This window comes from Polyodon spathula, chromosome 2 (assembly GCF_017654505.1).
Source record: "Polyodon spathula isolate WHYD16114869_AA chromosome 2, ASM1765450v1, whole genome shotgun sequence".
Classification (NCBI taxonomy): domain Eukaryota; kingdom Metazoa; phylum Chordata; class Actinopteri; order Acipenseriformes; family Polyodontidae; genus Polyodon; species Polyodon spathula.
In genome coordinates, this window is record NC_054535.1 from 99,576,269 (window position 1) to 99,598,469 (window position 22,201).

Sequence of the window (22,201 nt, forward strand, 5' to 3'; positions counted from 1 at the left end):
AAGTGATCTTAAAAACAGACTTGCACCCCTAAATACACAGCAAGATCTTCAGTTGTTTATTTAAAACTTGCCAATGCCTCAACTTCAGACAACAATCCTAGGCACTGATCAAAGCAAATCATTGTTTAATCCATCTTGTCATATTGTTTTTTTGTTTGCATTTTAGCAATTAAATCAATGCTACAATAGTACACTCTGACCACCTGTAATACATGTGATGTGAATGAAAGCTTTTTTCTTCTCCGTGTCACTAAAGACATTTCTTTCATGCTTTACAATTCTCCAAGCACTCTGCTTAATTCAACTGTAAAACAGCTGCCACTGTTTACCTTGGCACCCAACACAACATAGAATTCAAGGAAATATTCCCCAGCCCCGCTGTACAGTACTATATAAGTCTTCCTATACACATTAACATAGGCAGCAAGAAAACTGAAAAATAGCTGACTGGTAAGGCGCCACCCATAAAGGAAACCTGATTTTTGTACACCATGCATCCCTTACCTGCAGAATGGATTTCCCTCGCTCGTCTATGTTGATCAGTTGTAATAAAGACGTGAAAAATCACTAAGGCGGTGGTTTTCAACCTGTGGTACGACAGGCTTGCAACTGGTACACACAGACAGTTCTTTGATGAGCTGACAATACCTCTTCAGCCAAAGAAGCATGCACAGCAATTTAAGAGCACCGTTACCATTATGTAAAACAGTATGTGGCGTGAGTTTTGTACTAAAGCAGGGTCAGCTGTTGCAGGGAAAACAACGTTTATTTCTCAAACTGACAATTTAAAAAATGAGAAAGCAGAACACACAGTCATACTTGGAACTATAGTTAGGAAGTGTACTCTGTGTGTACTGCAGTTTACTTTTTTACAAAAAAAAAAAAAAAAAAAAAAACATTTACTAAATTTAGCTCTCAGATTGTGCTAAAGAAAATATATGGCAATGTGCTTGCTGTGGCTATCAAATAGCAAAATGAACTCACTGCAATTCAAGCTTGTTTTTACTGAAGAATAAACAGTATGTCAGTCATAAGAGCTGTCTGTGTTACACACTGTCAGATCAGGACTTCACTAACACTGAGCATGGGAGCTGAAATATGTTTCCCATATTACAACTGTACACAATTAATGTGCGGTCACCAATTCCATACACAACACTTGCAAAATATTAAAAATATAAACATGCTGAGTGCATTGCAGTCATCAGCTGCATAGACTAACCATTCAGCAGAATGAGGCAACAAACAAGTGAGTACAGACACAACAAACCTGGTTGTAATGTAATAACGCAAATAGGCCTAAAAAGGGTGTATCCTAGCAACGCACTAACCTACCGTACTAGCAGTAGAAGAAACGCACTCTCACACTCAAGGTTTTAATGCAAACCAGCAAGAGGTGACTTCAAACTGGGTTCTAATTGATGCATCGATTCACCAATATGTAACCGAAGCTCGGGAAATATAAGGCCAGATGATCAATAATCGATGCATAGATTAATTGTTGCACCCTTAGCAGCATCATATTAAAATGGGTCAATTGGTTCTAATTATGATGGCATACTTCTGTAATTGGACTGACTTTCACGCTACTGTAAAATGTGGAAACTTTTCTATAACAGTTAGCCTACTGTTCCTTTCATTGTATAGTGCTAGGATACAACATCCCACAACTTGAGCAGGTACACTAGGCTGAGTTGTCATTTTAATAATTCAACATGCATCTGAAACAAGAAAACAATACACTACTGTACAGTAACAACTTTCCAAGAATGTTAACCATTTGTCATGAACCTAACTGTGGCATTACAGAGGCTGAGTAAACAGACAGCGTTGCAACACAGAAATGCTTGCTACTTTATCCCTTACATACAGTACACACACAATAAATGTATTGTTGTGAGCCTGTTGCAAAGCAACATGTTGTCTGTGGTAACATGTGATACTTGTAAAACACTGAACATAAGTTGGGTGAAGAGGAGTCTGCACTAAACAAAAATAGCATGTCCTTCCTGCCCTACCACTAGCGAATAATGCTTACTTCTAGGTTACTGTATTCCTTAAGAAGGCTACTGACAAAATGTGCCTTTCCTTTCCTGATTTTTCTAGAATACTGTAAAACTAACTTTGTTTTTGTTCACATAACTATGCAGATCACCTCCCCCATTAAAAACTTTTAGTGAAACAAGGCTGTCTGTAAGATAAAGTGTTTATGCTCTACTCACCTAACCGAGACACAGAGAACTTTATTGCCAGTTCTAGTATGATTGCCAGAATTGAACTGCAATTGTTTCACAGTTTGCACAAGTAAGGAGGACTGTCTAATATTCTTGTAAGTCTAAATTGAAAACATCCTTTTTTTAATGTGCTTTCATATAGTTGATTGTAGCTGCAGTGTACTGTACACGAGGTCTCGTTTTTAACTTTGTCCAGCGCTCTGGGACACTGTGGCATGATGGAAGGGTGCTATATGAATACATTTGTATTGTAGTGTGTTGTAATAATTGATTGGATAGTTTTAAAATGGGAACACGTACCAAAATCAGGATGACACAGCGTGTTTTTTTTTTTGTTTGTTTTTTTTGGGGTTTTTTTTTTTAATGTCTTTTAAAATAACTGACCACAGAAGTGATCCCCTGCTTAAAAAATTTTTTAAAAAAATTATAATACAATCATTTAGCAAGCAACAGCAGACACAAGTAGAGTGCCCCACTTCATTCAAATAGGCTACTGTATATTCTGTATACTGATACAGTATCAAAACTTGATGTGGTTTATATAAACAAGAAAGTACCCCCGAGCACAGTAGGATGCAACATGTAGTGAGAAATGCATGTACCGTGTAAAGCAATTTGAGATTCAGCAGTAGTAAAGAACCTGACAATACCTATACTGCACTTCTGTGGTTAACTGTTGTGCTTTATCTGTGGCTGGTGAATGTCTCTCTTCTTCCCACAAGGTATTTTGGTTGAGTTTGTTCTGAGCTTGACCTTGTTTCACCTTGCAAGGCCACCGACTTCTCGGGGAAACATGAGAACTATTTTTTTTTCATCAGAAAGTGAAGCACATCATGTAGAACTGCACACAGATACCAGTAAGAACAATTAAAAAGCAACACTTGCTCTCTGTGCTTTGTGCACTGTTTATGCTGCAGTGTAAATACAGGTGTGCAGATCAATGCTGGCACAGCCTTAATAGAGTGGGAGGCTCCAGCAGCTCTGTCCAGGCCAAGGCAGCATTAATTCAAGTGAAGACAGAAACCAGGCTAATGTTTCCTTGAGCTTGCCTGCAGTAACCTTGGCTCGTCACGATCTACTTGCTGCAGATAAAATCCACCAAAAGAGGTTCCGAGGCAAATAAAACTATAAATATTTCTTGTGAACAAAAACAAAGGGGGGATAATGTAAGGACAGCATTCCTGGTGGAACAGTTTGTCAGCAAGAAGTAAAAGGAATGCAAAAAGGGCAGATGTTAAAACAGTGTCACTGCAGCTGGTCAACACTGGTACTGGAACTCAACTCAACCGTGTAGCACATACTTAGACAGTATCCCAAACACCTAAAAGTCTAATTGACTCAGTATTGCAGCCATACTAAACAGTCGTAGCAACAAGTGGGGACGTGTAACGCTATATTTTTCAGAACCCTGCTTGTTACTCTTTATTGTTAACAGAGGACTCATCAATGTGGATGAGGGGAATGTCGGGCAGTGAACTCTTTACCAGACGATGCAAGCTACTGTATAGCCTACAAAAATATTTTGGGATGCCCCACCCACCAATACAGTAAAAGAGTGCAGAACAAAACAGAAACAAAATTTGTTCTATGAATACACACAAACAGAGAAGATTGTGTGACACACCAAGAACTTCAACAGAATGAAACTACGCCTTTGACACATAGATGCAACACACTTAAAACCATCAGGAGGATCAGAGTCTATCTGAAAGTTATAAAGAGAGTCCTCATGAGTCTGACACCAATGCTCAGGGTGAAAAACACTTTTGTGCAAGTCTTTATTCAACAATTACTCATGGCATGTTCCTCAATGTTAAGTATGGCTGCGAAACACAGTGACAACCTCCTGGCAAAACAAGTGTTAACAATAGGGCTGACAGCTAAGCCTCCAAATACCAGTCGATTAATTGGACACACAAAATATAATCATTCCAATAAATATCGACTGTACCACCCACCCTGCCCGGAGGCATGACTATTTTAATATCATTGCTGTTAAGTGAAAACTTGTGCACAACAGTTGAATGCGTGCAGAAATTAACTGCAATATAACTTAGTGCGTGGTACGGTTCACCTTCGCCGCTCCCGAGTCAGCGCAGGGGTGGTAGCAGTGAGCTGAACCTAAATACAATTGGATATTTCAAATTGGGAGAAAAACGGGGTAAAATTAATTGAGGACTACTAAATTTATATATATTAAAAAAAATTATAAATTTATTTACATGTTGTTTGTCAGGAATACAAACCTGTCGCCCTGCTCTAAATCCAAGGCTGCACACTTTTTGCTTACATCGAATACACTGAAGGCGTGTACCTAAAAAGCACTTTCAAAACTGATTCACAGGTAGTCAGGATGGGTCCAGCAAATCAGATGCAGGAAAAGAAGAGCACACCCACTGCTTGTCTTTGGCAGAAATACTGTAAATAGCAAGGCAGGGTATTCTGTGCAGTTTTGTTGATAAACTTAAAAAATGTTATTAACTATGCATGTTACAAAAATGTTATTTAATTAATTATCCAGTATTTATATTGATGTATATAATTGAAGAAATTATTTTAGATTTAATTGTAGAGGCTCTAGTTTACCATACTGCATGTTTCTAACCCTTGTACACTATACTGTGCTGGCAGCAATGGAGTCCTTGTACTTCAGCAGCAAAGTGCAAAAACAAAAAAGAAATCACTAATAGCAAGTATTCAGATAGTTCAATGGTTTGGATGTAATGAAAAATAAACAAGCCCACCAGTTAATATAATTTTTTTTTCAGTATCCCAAGTTTAATACAGACACTGAAGGAAAGTGGCTTTCTTCATTGTTTTTATTCTCCAAGTATTAAAAAGGGTTTGCCCATAAATAAAAGAAACCCACCTCCTCTATTAACTGACTGCCTGCAGTTCCAGACACTTGATCCTAATGAACAGTATCAGATGTGAACCTACTGTATTTCTCTTCTCTTTTTAGTGCATGGGGAAATAATTAGCTACGTGAAAGAATCATTTGCTAGAACACTCAGTTTAATTTTATATCAGTATTCAGTGACAAACAACAGGCCAAACTAAATTAGCAATAAAGCGTGCAGTGCTTGGGTAAGATCCTCATGGAAACCTGATTCTTGATTATTACACATTCTACTTGATCAAAACTTTTTTTTTGCAAAATGAACAGGTGTTTTTGTACTTCTTAAAAAATGTGGTTCCAATTAGTAATCATGACTCTAATAACTTCAATGCATTTTACAAGCTTCCTTCTAGGAGGGAAAAAATAACAAAATGTAAAAAGGATGCAGAGAGCCCAGTGTTCTGCAATCATGAAGACCAGGAAGGGAGAGTGAGATTCCTGCCCTTACACCAGCCAGTAAAGGATGGAAAGCCCTGGGTGTGGTCAAAATGCAATAGACAGGGAGGTTATTCAAGTGTGGACTGCAGCAAGCAACACTGTGTAACTGTAAAGTTAAATGTGAGTGCAGCTTTAATTGAAACAATGCGCAGCCAGCACATTTTATTGTTACCCTTTTATCTGTTTCTAATAAATAACTATATTTAGTGAGCTTATATACTGAAACGCATATAATGCATGTGAAAAAAATATTCCTGTAAAGTAGTGTAGATGTCCCTTACTCATTCTCCAGCTGTGAAAGGGTATATATCATGCACATTTTAAACCAACAGTTAACAAGTTGTTTTGTATTCACACTGGTTTCCACTTTCTCATCTGCTCCTGCCTCCCTTGTTAGGCAGACTGGCCAGCAATAGAATGAGGAAAAAGAAAGTGCTGTAGTTCACAAATGTTTGGTCTTTTCTCCTGTGTGTCTTTCTGCTGTTCACTTTACAAGGGTATAGGCTGAATATAAAACTATTTATTTTGCTGGACTTGTTAAACAGATGAAACGAAAGATCGTCTGATTGCGAAAGCAACTTCAAACTGAAAAAACATCTTTACAACCGGGTTGAAGCTGGCTGCTGTAACCTTGTCCGAGACTCTTACTGAGGGCTTAGCTTATCCGCAGGAAGCTGAACTTCAATTTGTATTAAGACAATGAAGTTAGCATACTAATTCAAACAAGAGGGAACAAAATAGGTTTGTTGTAAATACTGTTAATATGCAATGTACACAATTTACAGTAGTTAGAACTGCCCCCTACCTACATACAGTTCAAATAAGGAGCCAAAAACATAGTAGTAGTAGGAAGTTATAAATAACATCTTCACGTTTTATACAGGCAGCAAACAGACATTATAATTGGTGTTTTGCATAGTAGTCCCCCTTTCCTCCTTATTAACAGTCAATTGTGTTAGACTGGTCTTCCCTAGTAAAAGCGCATATGCCACGAATCGTGAAAGCAATCCAAAATAATTGTAGCCTTATTGCAGAGACAACTCCCTAATCCCTGATTCTTAAACCTATAGTCTTCTTTGTGGTTTGCAACTACACTTCTGTAAATAACTACAGTTGACATACAATTATCCAAATTCCCCACTTGACAGCCGTTTTGCTTGGATTAGCTGGTGTTTTGGGTAACTGAATGACATTTGTACAAATAATCCTGGGTTTTCAAGTGGCAGTTTGTGACATGCTTAAGGAACAAAACCAGAGTGAGTAAAAATTAATAAGTCAATCTACACTTGAATGCAATAAAGGGAGCGATTGCTGGTTTATCACAGGTATCTCAGGGATGCACTCCAGTCTCATGTTTTCTTTCTTATCTGAATGTAATAAAGGAGTGATTGCACACTGAAGGTGCATGTTTTCTTTCTTATATGAATGTAATAAAGGAGTGATTGCACACTGAAGGTCCATGTTTTATTTCTTATCTGAATGATCTGATTCTTGAAGAAAATTAAGTAAAACAAGGGGTGTGAAGTTTCATCCCTGGTATTACAAGAAAAGCAAGAGCCCTGAGTGAAAATCCATGACCCACAGCTGGGACAGTATATACAAGAGTAGCTCAGCAGAAGCATCACAATAAGCTTCCATGTGCAACTGAGACCCGCCCATAAAGCATCAGTTGTGAAATTATTGAAGCTAATAAAAGCCTTGAAAGCAAAGCAAAAATCAAGGCCAAGGAAAAGGTTAGCCTACAAGTTATATCAGTTCCTTAAATGATATTTACTGTAGTCTAATTATATTTGTCCATAAATGATATGCCAGACCAAATAAAACACACACACACACATATTATATATATATATATATATATATATATATATATATATATATATATATAATTCAATACTGTATAGGCTTTCAGCAAGATACGTTACAAAATTAATTTGTACTGTGGATGGGTGCTCAGCTGTTACACACAAACACATTAGGCAGTGAGTGACTACCATAAGTAGCCTGATCCAGCACAATACTCCTTTATCGACCAATTTGTGACCCATCGAAGGCTCTTCAGGCTTCTAGCGTAGCTTACAGGAACAAATGATTTGCCATGAAAGCAACTGTTAAGAGGGCAGGAATTATTTTCCATGATCACCTCAAAGAGGAAACTTAATTCTTGCAAGATCTGGCAAGTCTTTATCGTTCACCTTTTATTTTAGCAGAACATCTATTAATTAGCCAACTGCTACTCCATGCTTACCCTCATTACCAAAACTTCACCCCCAGATGCACAGAGGCTGGAGATTAGCATGACACTAACCCCATACTGAAGAACAGACAACACTAATTACTGAGAAACTGCCCTTCAGATGCAGTAGATGCAGGGATAGCAGCTTGAATAGGGCAGTGAGAAACAGGAAATTGTGCATTCAACAACCCACCATCTCTATTCACTGCATTGATATACAGACTGCAGGAACACATTATTATGCTTGAGCACGTCTGCATTTGTTTAATTGCGCTTATAGTTCAGTTCTCCTAAGCTGATCTACAGGTTGCTGTGGTGAGGGTAGACTGTATAAGAGACACTAATAAATTGTGAACACTATTATTATTCTTTTTATAAAGAATAGAACAGATGACTATATTATCCCCTCAAGAACTTGTGCTATTAAAGGAATGCCCATAACAAGTTTAATCTCAATTGGAAGGGTGGTTCTCAAGACAGAACTAAATATGGCAATATTATGAAATACAGCATTGTGTTGAAGTTGCAATCACTTGCCCTTATCTTGCACTCACCCTTTTAAGCTAATGAAAATATAAACTAAATGTGAAAACAGGGCGTTTCGGAAAACTTATGCAGAGTTCTAAAACACATGACAATTTTCCTAAACAAACAAACTATTCATTAATACCATCTTCACCAGTTGTTGGTATTAATAGTTAAAATAAACAATAAAAAAACACATTCACAGGCCTTGATGATCAAATAATAAAACACAATTGGAACCATTACGCACCAGTACATAGTGCTCGGAGGGAGAGCAGGGTTACAGACTGCATAACACAGGGGGATTGTTCATTTAAACCCAAAGGGAGCAGGTGTAAGCAGACACTGCTAATAGGACTGGCTGACAGGTACATGCATTTTTATTTTTATTTTTTTTAAACAACCTTTAGTTAACCTGCAGTCTTTCTGAACCTACCATTTAAGCTGCTACTGTATAATAAATACAATCGTATTCAATTATTGCACAGACACCCTTTGCAGAAAAACTACGATTTGACAGCCATGGAACAACAGGAACCTGCTACAATTACAAATAAAGAAAAACACGTTTTACTTTTACTTGTGAATTTTTATATTGTTCACAGTTTAGTTGCTCATAATCATATATATATATATATTATATATATATATATATATATATATATCACTTGACACCTATACCACAATATATAATATGTAAGCTAATTTAGCCCTACTCCGCACATATTCTCCAAATCCACCTCAGTACACCAGTATAACTACACTGCCAAACCACTTGATTTTGTTTTTTTAACACCTTGGCCACTTGGGGATTGTGAATATTCTTATTTGTAAAATGGATACCACAGCTATAATAATCCCCTACCTCGTGCAACCGTTTCTTGGCTCTCTGCAGGACCTCTTCGTAACCCTTCTGCCTCAGTTCGCTCAGGCTCTCATAGTATTCTTCGGGGTCGTCGCTTTCAGCGAACAGTATCTCGGAAAGGATCTTCCAGCCGCAGGTGTCGAGCGCGTGTCCCAGGTAGACCTGGAGCTGGTAGCAGAGGGTCTCCGTCTCTTTCGGGGTCGCCTCGGGAGGGGCGAACAACACCGTCCACACACCGGAGGGCTCTTCAGGGAAGAGCGGCAAGCAGGGCTCCAGGTCCGAATTGACGGAGCACAACTGTTGGTGAATCGCCCTCAGGTCCGAGAAAGAGAAAAGCCCAGCCCAGCTGCAGTCTTCTGTGACGCCGCTTTCCAGCTCCTCCGACTCTGCCGTTTCGCCCTCTGCGGTCCCAGATCCATCTTTAATAACACTGGGGTCTAATATTTCAATGTCCAACAGTCTTGCTGGACTCTTGCCCCTGACTTTACTGCCACTAGAAGCTTGAACGGTTTTAATCTGGCTAGATGCAACTGTTGCCTTTCCTTGAACCGGGGTTTTGGTACTGCTTCCCCTCTTGACTTCCCTGTGCCCATCTTCTCCTCGATCGATACCATCCCCTGCGCCCGCTTTCCTGCCACGTACTTTTTCTGTGCTTCGGACACTCTTGTGTTTGTCGTCCCCTGTTCTTTTCACTGCCGCAGTAGAGGAGGCTGGGTCCTCGACCCGCACTCCGGCTGCTGCAGCAGGATCCCTGCCTGCGCTCCTTTGTCTCTGCACTGTTCTGTTATGACACGTGATTGCAAACTTCCCTTCCACTTCATTCCAAGCCACAATAAACACGAATTTGTGTTTTTCTTTCTCTTCAAAAACATTCGGTCTCACGGCCACCCAACCCGACTCCAAAGTGTCTTCCATTGTGAATGACATCGTTTACTTACAAAAAAATAGCATCCGATCGAAAAAAAAGAAACAATAACAGTAAGTTAATAATACTATAATAAATAAAATAAAAACACACAACGAACCGCCACAGTCGCTATCATATATACACTGGAAAACCAGCCATCTTAGCTGCTCTTACAAAACAATAGACCTTGCTATTTAAAAATAACTCATTTTCTGCCATGTCGCCTCACCTGCGCTCCTACCTGATCCCCGACCTCAAAGAAGGTCCCTTTTGTTCTCATTTAAACCCCTTCAGACAAAGCGGACGGGTCACATGGTCACGTGTCGGGATCTGTTTACAAGCAAACACAGCAAGCAGCTTAAGCGAGCCGCTGCTGCCTGTCAAAAATCTGTTTTTCACACTCGCAGTCTTTTCCTTAAAATGTACTGTGCCCGGCCAAAGCTCGGCCCAAACTCCCCTCTTCGCAACGTGTCCTTGTCAGACTACCGTTGACCCATAATCGTCCTCTTTTGTTCCACCAGCTTTCCGGCTCTCGTCTACTCTGCTCCACTTCGCTCCATAACAATGTTTTCATCCGACTGCGGACGTTGCGTAAACATCTACACGTGGGGCACGCAGCGAACGGGATGACGCAATTCAGTAACCGCATTCTGTTGCCATGCCATGCTATGCTACGGTGGAGAAGAAAACAATAGCGTGCGCAGCTTTTGCATGTGTCACGTGTCGTGAGATACACCGCGTTGCCATATGAGGTACACGCTGGTTTTGTAAGTACTGTAGTGCCCGGGAATGGAACAGGCAGAGCCGTTGTTTACACGCAACGGTGCTGCAGAGTTTGTAAAAGTGCACTTTATATACCATGTAGGGTTGTGCTTTGTCGGAGCAGCAGCAGCAATTAAACTGACGGTGTAACAATGCCTTGTATCCTCAGTGTATCAGGGTACACATGGGCAGGGAACTTGTGTCCCGGAAGTATCACGACCTTTAGGAATGCAAACAAACTGAACAGCTAATAAAGCCTGTTATGTGCCAATGAAGATTAAAATATGATTTTACTGATTACAGGGGCACTGCAGCTTTTTTAAAACCACATTTCTGCATGCTGGAGAGCTTTAGGTATCCCTCTGTAATTAATAAAATCACTAGTAATGCAATGCATATAGGAACTTCAAACAGGTCCCAAAAGTTCTGGAACAAACTCATTTTAAATGAGTAAATTGCACAGCATGTACCAATATGTTTTCCCTCACTATTTTCAAAAAGGAGTTCGTAGCACAGTGGCGCTGGAACCAGTGGGGGTGCTGAAAGCCATTGAACAAAATGGTAACCCCTGTGTATGATGGAAGCAGGTGCACAGCACTTCAATCCAGGGGGTGCTATAACACCCCCAGCACCCCTAGTTCCAGCGTCCCTGTCACATAAAGGAAGATACTTGCATCCGTGTGCAAATTAGCACCTGATGAAAGTCAGATCACGGGTCACACAAACATCTGTCTTAAACATTATAGCACATCTGTTATGCAGTGTTACAGTGAAATAGTGTAGTTCTCGTTTTGGTTATGGACATTACTGACAATAATGTTAACTGTCAGTTACACAGGGATCAATATGATAATGTTCTTAGAAATCTGTTTGAGGAATCTAGCACACATTTGCACACTCATGCCAATAACTGATATTTTGAACGAAAGTAAGGCTGTTTTATAGGGGGCCATATTGATTCACATTCTTGAATGCTGCGATTTGGATGCTTGAAGATTAGGAAAAAAGCTGAATCCACCAGAACTGGTTTTCATTACATACAATAAGTCCCCAACAGCCACCAGACTTTCCATAACTTGGAATAAACCTAGTGACCTTTATATCTTTGTATCCCAGTGGAAATCCACTGATGCATGTGCTTACACATTTTTTGTTGGTTTTTTAATTTTTTTTATCAAAGGCTTTAGTAATTTAAAGAAATGCATTCATAAACGTAGACAAACTTTTTGACACTAAGTCTTTATCAGTGTTTATATATTCTATAATATTTTAAATCCATTTTCTTTTGCAAGACCAACGTTTTAGTTTATATTAAAAAATAAAACAAAAGCCTAGCACATAAATAAAGAACTTTTGGCACGTGCTCCTTTCTGTTTCTTTAGCTCTCCGTCTTTAAATGAGAGTGCAAAAAAAACATCTCATTAATTATGTATCTGAGGCTGGTCTTAGATATGTGACTCAGCTCAACCCTTTATCCTGTGATACAGTTCTTATGAATGAACTTCTTTCTATAACAAGATCTGGAAGAGTGCCAAGGGCTAGGTACAAATCTACTTTAATTTTTAGTATCTCCTGGCATTCTTTGCATATTTTCACAAAAGCATCAGAAATGAAACGGCAAATTACAAGATAACAGCTCCTCTGGCATCCCTTCAGTTCTTCCTGACTTCAACACTGCTGTGTATAACGGAGCTGCTGCAGTACAAGTGCGTGCCATTTAGAAGCTGTCAATGCAGTATAGAGCTAGTGATTCTGCAGTGCAATTGATTTGAATGCTGTACTACTGCAGTAAAACTGCGAGTCAATTTGTAAGGATTTTCTATTCACTAAAGTATTGACAATATTGAGCCAAGGGACTTTTTCTACCTGAAAAAAGAAACAGGGACCAGGGATCACAAGTGGAGATTAGATAAAGGGGCATTCAGAACAGAAAATAGGAGGCACTTTTTTACACAGAGAATCGTGGGAATCTGGAACCAACTCCCCAGTGATGTTGACAACCTGGGATCCTTTAAGAAGCTGCTTGATGAAATTCTGGCATCAATAAGCTACTAACAACCAAACGAGCAAGATGGTCCGAATGACCTCCTCTCGTTTGTAAACTTTCGTATGTTCATATGTTCTATTATGATGAAAACCTCATGAGGAATAATCACAGCAAGCATACCAGTAACATTGATCTCCCATCACAGCTGTAAACACTAAATTAGAACCATCAGGAAAATGAACCAGCTCCTCATAATCGCACATTACCCGAATACAAAATATTTATCAAATTCCATCAGAAACATTTATGTGCTAGGGGCGTATGATACAAGTTTGGTGAAGATTGGTGCAAAGTGAATAGTGTGACGGAGGCATGAAGACGTCCATGCATAATCCCATTCTTTAATGAAGAAAAAAAGTAGAGCGTCATTCATGACCTGCTGTACATCAATAGTGCACGAGTTTGTCATATAGACAGGTGGCTCCATGTACCCCCAGATTCTCACAATAACTTGAATGGTCAAAGCAAATGATCACACTTGAGGAAGCGCTTTTCTAGATATACTATGTGAGCTCTTTGCAGGCCATACTAATAATAGCAAGAGTTCAGAAACCATCTACATGTTCAGTGAACCAGGGACAGGTTTTTTGTTGGTAAGGCAGCTGCCCAGGCCAGTCCTAAACCAAACAAAGAAGCAGCAAAGGCACTAAAAATACAATTATTATTATTATTATTATTATTATTATTATTATTATTATTATTATTATTATTATTATTATTATTATTATTATATATATAATAATAATAATAATAATAATAATAATAAAATAATAATCATTAAAGTGTGGTTAAGAGAAGTCACAAACAGTATTTACAAAAATAAAAAATAAAAAATACAACTTTTCTAGGTGCTGTTGTCCTTGCATTGCTGTGATCAGGCAAGGAGAACACACACTAAAACAATAACAAGTAATGGCTAGACTGCTGTGCTGTAGTCCTTGATCTCTTCAGTGAAAACCAAAGGGAACACGATATAGCCCAATAAGCAAACCAGCACACAGTATGCCCTTTGAAGGGGTCAGACAGTGCTTTCCTGTTTAGGCTCTTCAGATCTCTCCATTGTGCTCTAGCACATGGCTTTTATAGATTAAAAACTAGCATTCCAACCATGCTAGTTTAGCAATTAACCAATTAAGTCCCTTAAAGGACCGCTACATGGTAATTTGCACTGAACAAAAATATAAACGCAACATGTAAAGTGTGGGTCCCATGTTTCTTGAGCTGAAATAAAAGATCCCGGAAATTTTCCACACACACAAAAAGATTATTTCTCTCAAATTTTGTGCACAAATTTGTTTACATCCCTGTTAGTGAGCATTTCTCCTTTGCCAAGATAATCCATCCACCTGACAGGTGTGGCATGATTAAACAGCATGTTCATTACACAGGTGCACCTTGTGCTGGGGACAATAAAAGGCCGCTCTAAAATGTGCAGTTTTGTCACACAACATAAAGCCACAGATGTCTCAAGTTTTGAGGGAGCATGCAATTGGCATGCTGACTGCAGGAATGTCCACCAGAGCTGTTGCCAGAGAATTGAATGTTCATTACTCTACCATAAGCCGCCTCCAACGTCGTTTTAGAGAATTTGGCAGTACGTCCAACCGGCCTCACAACCGCAGACCACGTGTAACCACGCCAGCCCAAGACCTCCACATCCAGCTTCTTCACCTGCGGGATCGTCTGAGACCAGCCACTCAGACAGCTGATGAAACTGTGGGTTTGCATCAACCGAAGAAGTTCTGCACAAACTGTCAGAAACCGTCTCAGGGAAGCTCATCTGCATGCTCGTCGTCCTCACCAGAGTCATGACCTGACTGCAGTTTGGCGTCGTAACAGACTTCAGTGGGCAAATGCTCACCTTCAATGGCCACTGGCACTCTGGAGAAGTATGCTTTTCATGGACGAAACATGGTTTCAATTATACCAGGTAGATGGAAGACAGCGTGTATGGCATCATGTGGGCGAACGGTTTGCTGATGTCAACGTTGTGAACAGAGTGCCCCATGGTAGCGGTGGAGTTGTGGTATAGGCAGGCATAACCTACAGACAACGAACACATTTGCATTTTATTGATGGCAATTTGAATGCACAGAGATACTGTGACAAGATCCTGTGGACCATTGTCGTGCCATTCATCCGCCGCCATCACCTCATGTTTCAGCATGATAATACACAGCCCCATGTCGCAAGGATCTGTACACAATTCCTGGAAGCTGAAAATGTCCCAGTTTTTCCATAGCCTGAATACTCACTAGACATGCCACCCATTGAGCATGTTTGGGATGCTCTGGATCGACGTGTACGACAGCGTGTTCCAGTTCCCACCAATATCCAGCAACTCCGCACAGCCATTGAAGAGGAGTGGGACAACATTCCACAGGTCACAGTCAACAGCCTGATCAAATCTATGCGAAGGAGATGTGTCGCACTGCACGAGGCAAATGGTTGTCACACCAGATACTGACTGGTTTTCTGATCCACGCCCCTACCTTTTTTTTAAGGTATCTGTGACCAACAGATGCATATCTGTATTTCCAGTCATGTGAAATCCATGATTTCCATTACACGAGAGTAGATGTTAAAACTTCATCCTGATCTGAACTCGGTCTCGCCAAGATAAGCACCAACTAAGACGTAGCTTTACAGTAAACTAATGTGATCCATATGTGTCTCCATCCATTTGCATTTCCTTCCATATAATGATGTAGATATCCTTCTGTCTGGTGTTAATGGCTGAATTGTAATGCTAGCTCCAGGGATCAGCTTATTTGCCTCCCTGGCGCATCAGCACACACAACGGCTGCGATGCTGGCTCCGGGGATCAACCACAGTGCGGCCTCCCCAGCGCATCAGCATGACAACCATCTGGATTGAGCTAAGTAGGGTACATCTCTGGGGACTTCAAGTGGGCACCTTCCATCCTCAGTGTTTCGTCGACTAGCCCACAACACCTCAAGAGGGCTTGACGGTGATTCTGGCGTCCCAGCATCACCCCCCTCCATCCCCCACTCAACTCAGCCCAGCTTACTTACCTGTACATCAGCGTTTCTTTCTTTCTATTGTGCTTGAGATCCCCAGCCAGAATCTTTCCGTCTCAACCACAGCCAGTTGCTGCTCCTCTCTGCTGCTTCAGATAAGTTCTTCACTGTGCGACGCAACTCTTGGCCACTGAATCCGACGTCTCTGAGAAACCGGGTTGTAGAGTGTACCACAAATCCTAGACAACCCACTTCCACTGGGTAAACCCGGACTCTCCATCCTCGCTGTTCCGCTTCAGTGGCTAGTTGAGCATACCGCAGTTTCTTCCTCTCGTACGCCTCATCTACAGCATCCTCCCATGGCACTGTTAACTCTACCAGGTGAACAAGGCGTGCTGATCCAGACCACAAGACAATATCTGGTCGAAGGTTAGTGGTGGCAATCTCAGGTGGAAAAATAAGCCGTTGACCAACATCTGCCAGCATTTTTCAGTCTCTAGCAGCTTCCAGTTGTCATGAGCGAGGATTGGTTTTAACACCTTTTCTTGGTGGTTGCTGTCCTGGGCGGAGGAATGTTGTCTTTTGTGTGTAATGTTTTGATGGAACAGGTGGCAACTTATTGGTCAGGTTACGCTTGTCTTCCATTGCTAAGGCCAAACATCGCAGCACCTGGTCATGGTGCCAAGTAAATCGACCTTGCCTAAGAGCCACCTTACGTCCTGTCAAAATGTGCCTTAATGTTGCAGAAAGGACATGAGGGATCCTCTCCTACCCAGAGATTTAGGTTCTGTGGTGATGGGAGAACATCATATGTTGACCTGATGAGGAAACTGATCCTGCTGTGTTCCATTGACCATAGGTCTTGCCAGCCAATCTTGCATTGTTCCACACTCTCCCATCTCATCCATTCTCCCTGCTTGGCCTGGGAAATGGCCTTTATACACCTCATCCTCTCCTCCTGCTTATTGCACCTCATTGACTACCAGCTTCCTCCTTTGAGCTGGGGCTGCCTTGTGCCATGTAGGAGGAGCTGAACTGAGACCAAGACCCCCTCTTCCATGCTGAACTTGCCCCATGATATCACCAATTCGAAGGGCAGCCTTTGCATCTTCCACAGCTTTCTTTGCCGCCCACTTTCTTCCAGTTTTCAACACAGTTGCTGCCTCCCTTACGCATTTGTTGCGTGACTCTACTAATGTTATTTCCAGTCTGACCTTGGCACACTTAAATTCCACGGTTAGAGCGGAGACTGGTAGCTGCAGTATTCCTTTACCATAAAATCCCACTCTGCTGAGGCAGCGTGGAACTCCCAACCATTTCCTGATGTATGAACTGATTAAAGCTTCCCGCTTCTCTACTGTTGTCAAAGAAACCTGGTACACAGTCAGTGGCCACAGCAACCTCGTTAGTAGACCACACTGAAAGCACCAGAGTTTTAGTTTGCCTGGTAGAGCGCAGCTGTCTATGCTCTTCAACCCTTCCACTGCTTGTTGTCTAACTTCTCCCACATGAACTGTGTCCTTTAGATCCCCGTCGTACCATCTCCCAAGACTCTTCACTGGCTTCTCAGAGACTGTTGGTATTGTCTCACCATTAATGAAGAATGTTTTATCTACTACTTTCCTTTAATTATAGAGATGCGTCTTGATTTAGTGGGCTTGAATTGCATTCGTGCCCATTCAATGTTATTGGTTAATTTGCCCAATAATCGATTAGTGCAGGCTACTGTTGTAGTCATGGTTGTCATGTCATCCATGTATGCTCGAATTGGTGGTAGTCGCATTCCAGAAGCCAAGCGCTCTCCTTCTACTACCCATTTGATGCCCTAATGATTATTTCCATTGCCATGGTAAAAGCCAGTGGAAAAATGGTGCATCCCACCATTATTCCAACCTCTAGGCATTGCCATGTAGTGCTGAATTCTGAAGTTGAAAAACTAAATTGCAAATCTCCAAAGTAGGCTTTCACTAAATTTCACTAAATTGACATAGGCTCCTGCCTTTTTGAATCTGTATGTGTTTCCTCCAAATATCTCTCCAGCTCAAACTTAGATGCTTTTAGTGTGCCATTCTTCTCACTGGTGAATAACTTCTTTACAAATTTGAATGGGTCTTTATAAAAGTTAGCTCTCGCACGCTCCTTCTTTTTGTAGCGTTTCCGTAGGTGCTCAGCTCTGCACAATGCTGCAAGCTTATCTTTTATGACCCTTTGTAAGAGATTGAGTCCCTCCTTCTGACTTTGTTCTGCTCTTCTCCATTGCTTCCTCAGCTGTCTCCTTTCTCTAACTAAGCGTTCAATCTCCTGCTGCCGTCTAGACTTTCCAGGAATAGTTTGTACTTTTCCTTCCTTTTTTCAACTCCAAACCTCTCACTTCCATATGCGTAGATGATGTCCCCAAATTTATCCAGCTTCTTTTCAACTGTTCCACTTAACCTTTCCAATGCAAAGCAGAGATCTGTATTTACTGTGTCCCACGCAGTTTTTTCACAAGCTCTTGGCCATTTAACTCCAGGCTTGTGCCCGTTGAGGTTCTTTTCTCTCTAATGCTGGTTTGTCTGATCGGGTTCACAAGGATCATTAGGTTCATCACTAACTGTGTCCATGCAAGTCCTCCTCACGTCTATGACAGGGGTGCTGATATCCTGCGAACTGTGGTTTGCTTCCTGTCGCTGGATTTCATTCGACTGATTTGACTGACTTCGTAAGAAGTACTGATCAATGCGAGGCCCTTGTCCTTTCTCCCTCAAGCATTTCATTCTCCCTTGATGAATCTTCAAACCCCTGACCGTTGTCGCCTTGCTCCAGCCGCAGACACAAACCTGGAGTTCCATGTCTTTGCTAACTGCAGATCTTGAACTATTCTTTTGTGAAGTACTCTCCATACTCATATCCGTTTCTGTTCCTATGTCGTTAACCGTGTTGTCCAACGTTGAGTCATCTTCCGCCCCTGCTCTCGCAGACTCTAGGGGTATTTTTCTCTTTAATTTCTTAGAAGCCTTGGGCGGGTGTCTCCAGCATCCTGTAAACACAGAGCTGGATACATAGATTAGGGCCTAATGAAATGGATTTCCTTATATAAACTGTAACTCAGTAAAATCTTTGAAATTGTTGCATGTTGCATTTATATTTTTGTTCAGTGTAGCATGGCACATTTAACCTTCTCACACTGGGATGTTTGCATGTGGAACTTAGGGGATTTATTTGTCAGTTAAGCCACAGAAGCCTGCAGAAAACAGGAAAAACTGAAACTGGCACAATTCTGTGTAAGAGAAAGGAGCACCATTTACATGGGGAATCTAAAGGGTCAGGGTCCTTTGCCTTGTCACAGAGACAGACAGACAGCATCCATACACCCCAAGATAATAATAACAATAATTATTATTATTATTATTATTATTATTATTATTATTATTATTATTATTATTATTATTATTATTATTTCTTAGCAGACGTACTTACCCAGGGCGATTTACAGTTGTATACAAAAAATACATATCAAGAATCACAGTACAATTAAGAGCACGATACAAAATACAATGACTTCAGTCCTAATAAGAGCAAATATAAAACACAATACAGTTCAAGAGCAGATAACAGTGTTGATAGTTACATCAGGGTTAGATACGAGAGCAAGCGAAATACAAGATACTACAGATTGGGTTCAATGCAGGATTAAATACAGTAAATTAAATTGCAGATAAGTGCAAGTTAAAGAGCATTAAAGGCAGAGTGCTGTATTATCCAGAAGGGAAGAGTTGAGTTTTCCAGGTGTTGTCTGAAGAGGTGTGTATTGAGGAGGCGTCGGAAGGTGGTCAGGGACTGGGCAGTCCTGACATCCATAGGAAAGTCATTCCACCACTGCTGGGCGAGGGTGGAGATGGAGCGGGAGCGGGCTCTGGAGGCAGTGGAGTGTAGAGGTACAGGCAGTCTTCTATTGCAGGCAGAGTGGAGATGTCGGTTCGGGGTGTAGGGAGAGATGAGGGTCTGCTGGGTGCAGCCTGGGCAAGGCATCGGTAGGCAAGTACAAGAGTCTTGAACTGGATGCAAGCAGTGATCAGGAGCCAGTGGAGTGAGTGGAGCAGTGGAGTAGCGTGGGAGAAGCGAGGCAGAGAGAACACCAGGCGAGTATGGCAAGCTCTGCTAAGTGTCACCACAACTGGGAAAGCATGTCTCTAGTTACTGGATGTGCAAAACTCTAGTGTGAAACATGTACGCTTAGACATTGGGACATACCTATCCCTACTTCAGCTATAGCCTCTCTGCCAGGGTTATGCATCCCCAGTGGGGTTGATAATAATAGTACAGGTTATACAGTGTTACCCACTATCCATTTCTAAAATTCCAAGGGGTAACAGAGCCAGTTACAAGAAATAAAATGAATTTGTATGGTAGTGAATGTTGATCACCACAAGGCGGCACCATTTACTTGCTTTTGAAAATATTAAGGAATGTCTTATTGCGGAAGTATTTCAAGTTACCCTTCATTTATAACCATGCACTAAACAGGGCTTGTGTATCCAGCAGGTTTCAAGAATGTAATAATGTCTTTGCAATCATTGTCTTTGTTACTCCAGGTATTCAGCACATTCTAGACAGACAGTACACTACCAGATAAAATCATTTATTGATTCAAGGATGATCAGATCAGATCAGTTGCATAAAATATTTCTGTTGGTATAGAATTTTGACAGGTATTAACAGGTAAACAGATTTGCTTTGACAAACCTCAGCACAGTAACAAAATTAAGTAATTAAAGTTATTTTAGCTATAAGAAATTGAAATCAGACTTTCAGAGTGCTTTATATATAACAACAGAAATGGAAGCAGGAGTTGTTCAAGCTGTTGTTGCCTTTTTATGTTGCGTCAGATCTTGAGTAATGCTGTCATCTTTAGTGGTCTGTCTGAATCTGAGCCATTGAAGGAGAAATAAGGCCGGCCAGTAACAGGTGGCAATTTCTCCCACTAGTTTCAGTGAGAAAAAAAAGGAAAGAAAAATAAATCTAGTGTTTAGCTGATATTAATACCCAACTGCAGAACCAGAACGAGTGCAGCAATGAGGTTACATGAAGAGGAGCTGAATTTCTACCAGACCCTGAGGCAGTTTCCATGCAATCAGACTTGGGCTCAGTGCAGAATCTGTTATTCATATGTGTTCAGCTTCGGTTTAACATCTTTCATTCCACTATGTACTAATATTGGCAGTCCAGGAAAGAGGCGCACAGCAAGTGCTTTTATCTTTTGATAGGCTGACTACAGAATGCACACAATCTCATTTCTTTTAGAACCGTTCAATAGTTGTGACAGTGAGATGTGGAAAATTGAAACCAAGATCTGAATTTATTGAAGAGCCCTTGTGCCCAATCCTGGCTCTGAACCAGGTCTTGGTGTGCATTTCCAGGCCATGCCCCAGCTGCCGTGCTTCTCCGAGGCTGTGGGCAGATAATGTATGAAAATGTGTGACGTTTTTTAGACACCCTATTTTATTCTGGATGTGTTCATTTCCCACTTTGATCTACAACCACAGAATCAACACTTCTAGTGTGATTCAAGGCATGATCTCCAGTTTGTGTGTTGACGCTTACAAGCTTTGACCAGCTTAACGGCACAGTCCCCTGGAGACACTCCATTCAGGTCTTCAGTAGGTCCAATGCACAGAGTGGCTGCAACTGGCTTCCCACTGCCCTCCAGATCTTGAACTAGTACACACACAATATACAAACACGGTCACCAGTCCACAGTGAGTGTTGTAGTGCTCGTGGTGCAAATACAATTAAACGTAACACAAGTGCAATGTTGTCCGAGTTTTGTGTCTGTAGCGACAGCTCCGGATCGTGTTATAAGTCTAAACAACAAATAAGTAAAATACAAAACAAACAAAACACTCATAATAGACAATACGGTTCTCCTTCCGGTTCAGCATTAACCATAGCATAGGAACAGATCACCTCGCTACAGGGCCTTGGTTAACGATTTCAACCGCTCCTCCAATCCACGGCTGCCACATCGCTTCCCTTCCGGTTGATGATTTAGTGTACCGTAGCTCCGCCCCTTTTCTAGATGGCCGACTTCCACCTAACCCTGGGAATTAATTGTCATTTAAATTGGTAGTTAATAACATATAACATATAACATTGACATAAGAGGTCAATAACAGATTCATGAAACAGCTGATCACAGTCTTGTTTCTTTCTGTTCAATCAAACATATTACCTTTGTCTTGTCTTTGCTCTCTCATGTGGATTGACCCCACCCCTGCCCTTGTTCTTTATTTTCAATTATGCCCTCACTCACAATTTACAAACTGTG

General features: G+C 41.0%; 1 protein-coding gene across 1 annotated transcript in view; it reads right to left on the reverse strand.

The window, feature by feature from the left end:
• jmy (junction mediating and regulatory protein, p53 cofactor) overlaps positions 1-10,677 on the reverse strand; it is a 42,595-nt gene extending 31,918 nt beyond the window's left edge. Inside the window, exons 1-2 of the mRNA XM_041236653.1 lie at positions 10,334-10,677; positions 9,198-10,130 (exon numbers count right to left, since the gene is read on the reverse strand). Of these exons, the coding sequence (XP_041092587.1) occupies positions 9,198-10,124 (927 nt within the window). The 5' untranslated portion in view covers positions 10,125-10,130; positions 10,334-10,677. The remainder of the gene's footprint in view (positions 1-9,197; positions 10,131-10,333) is intronic.
• Positions 10,678-22,201: the final 11,524 nt, after the last annotated feature.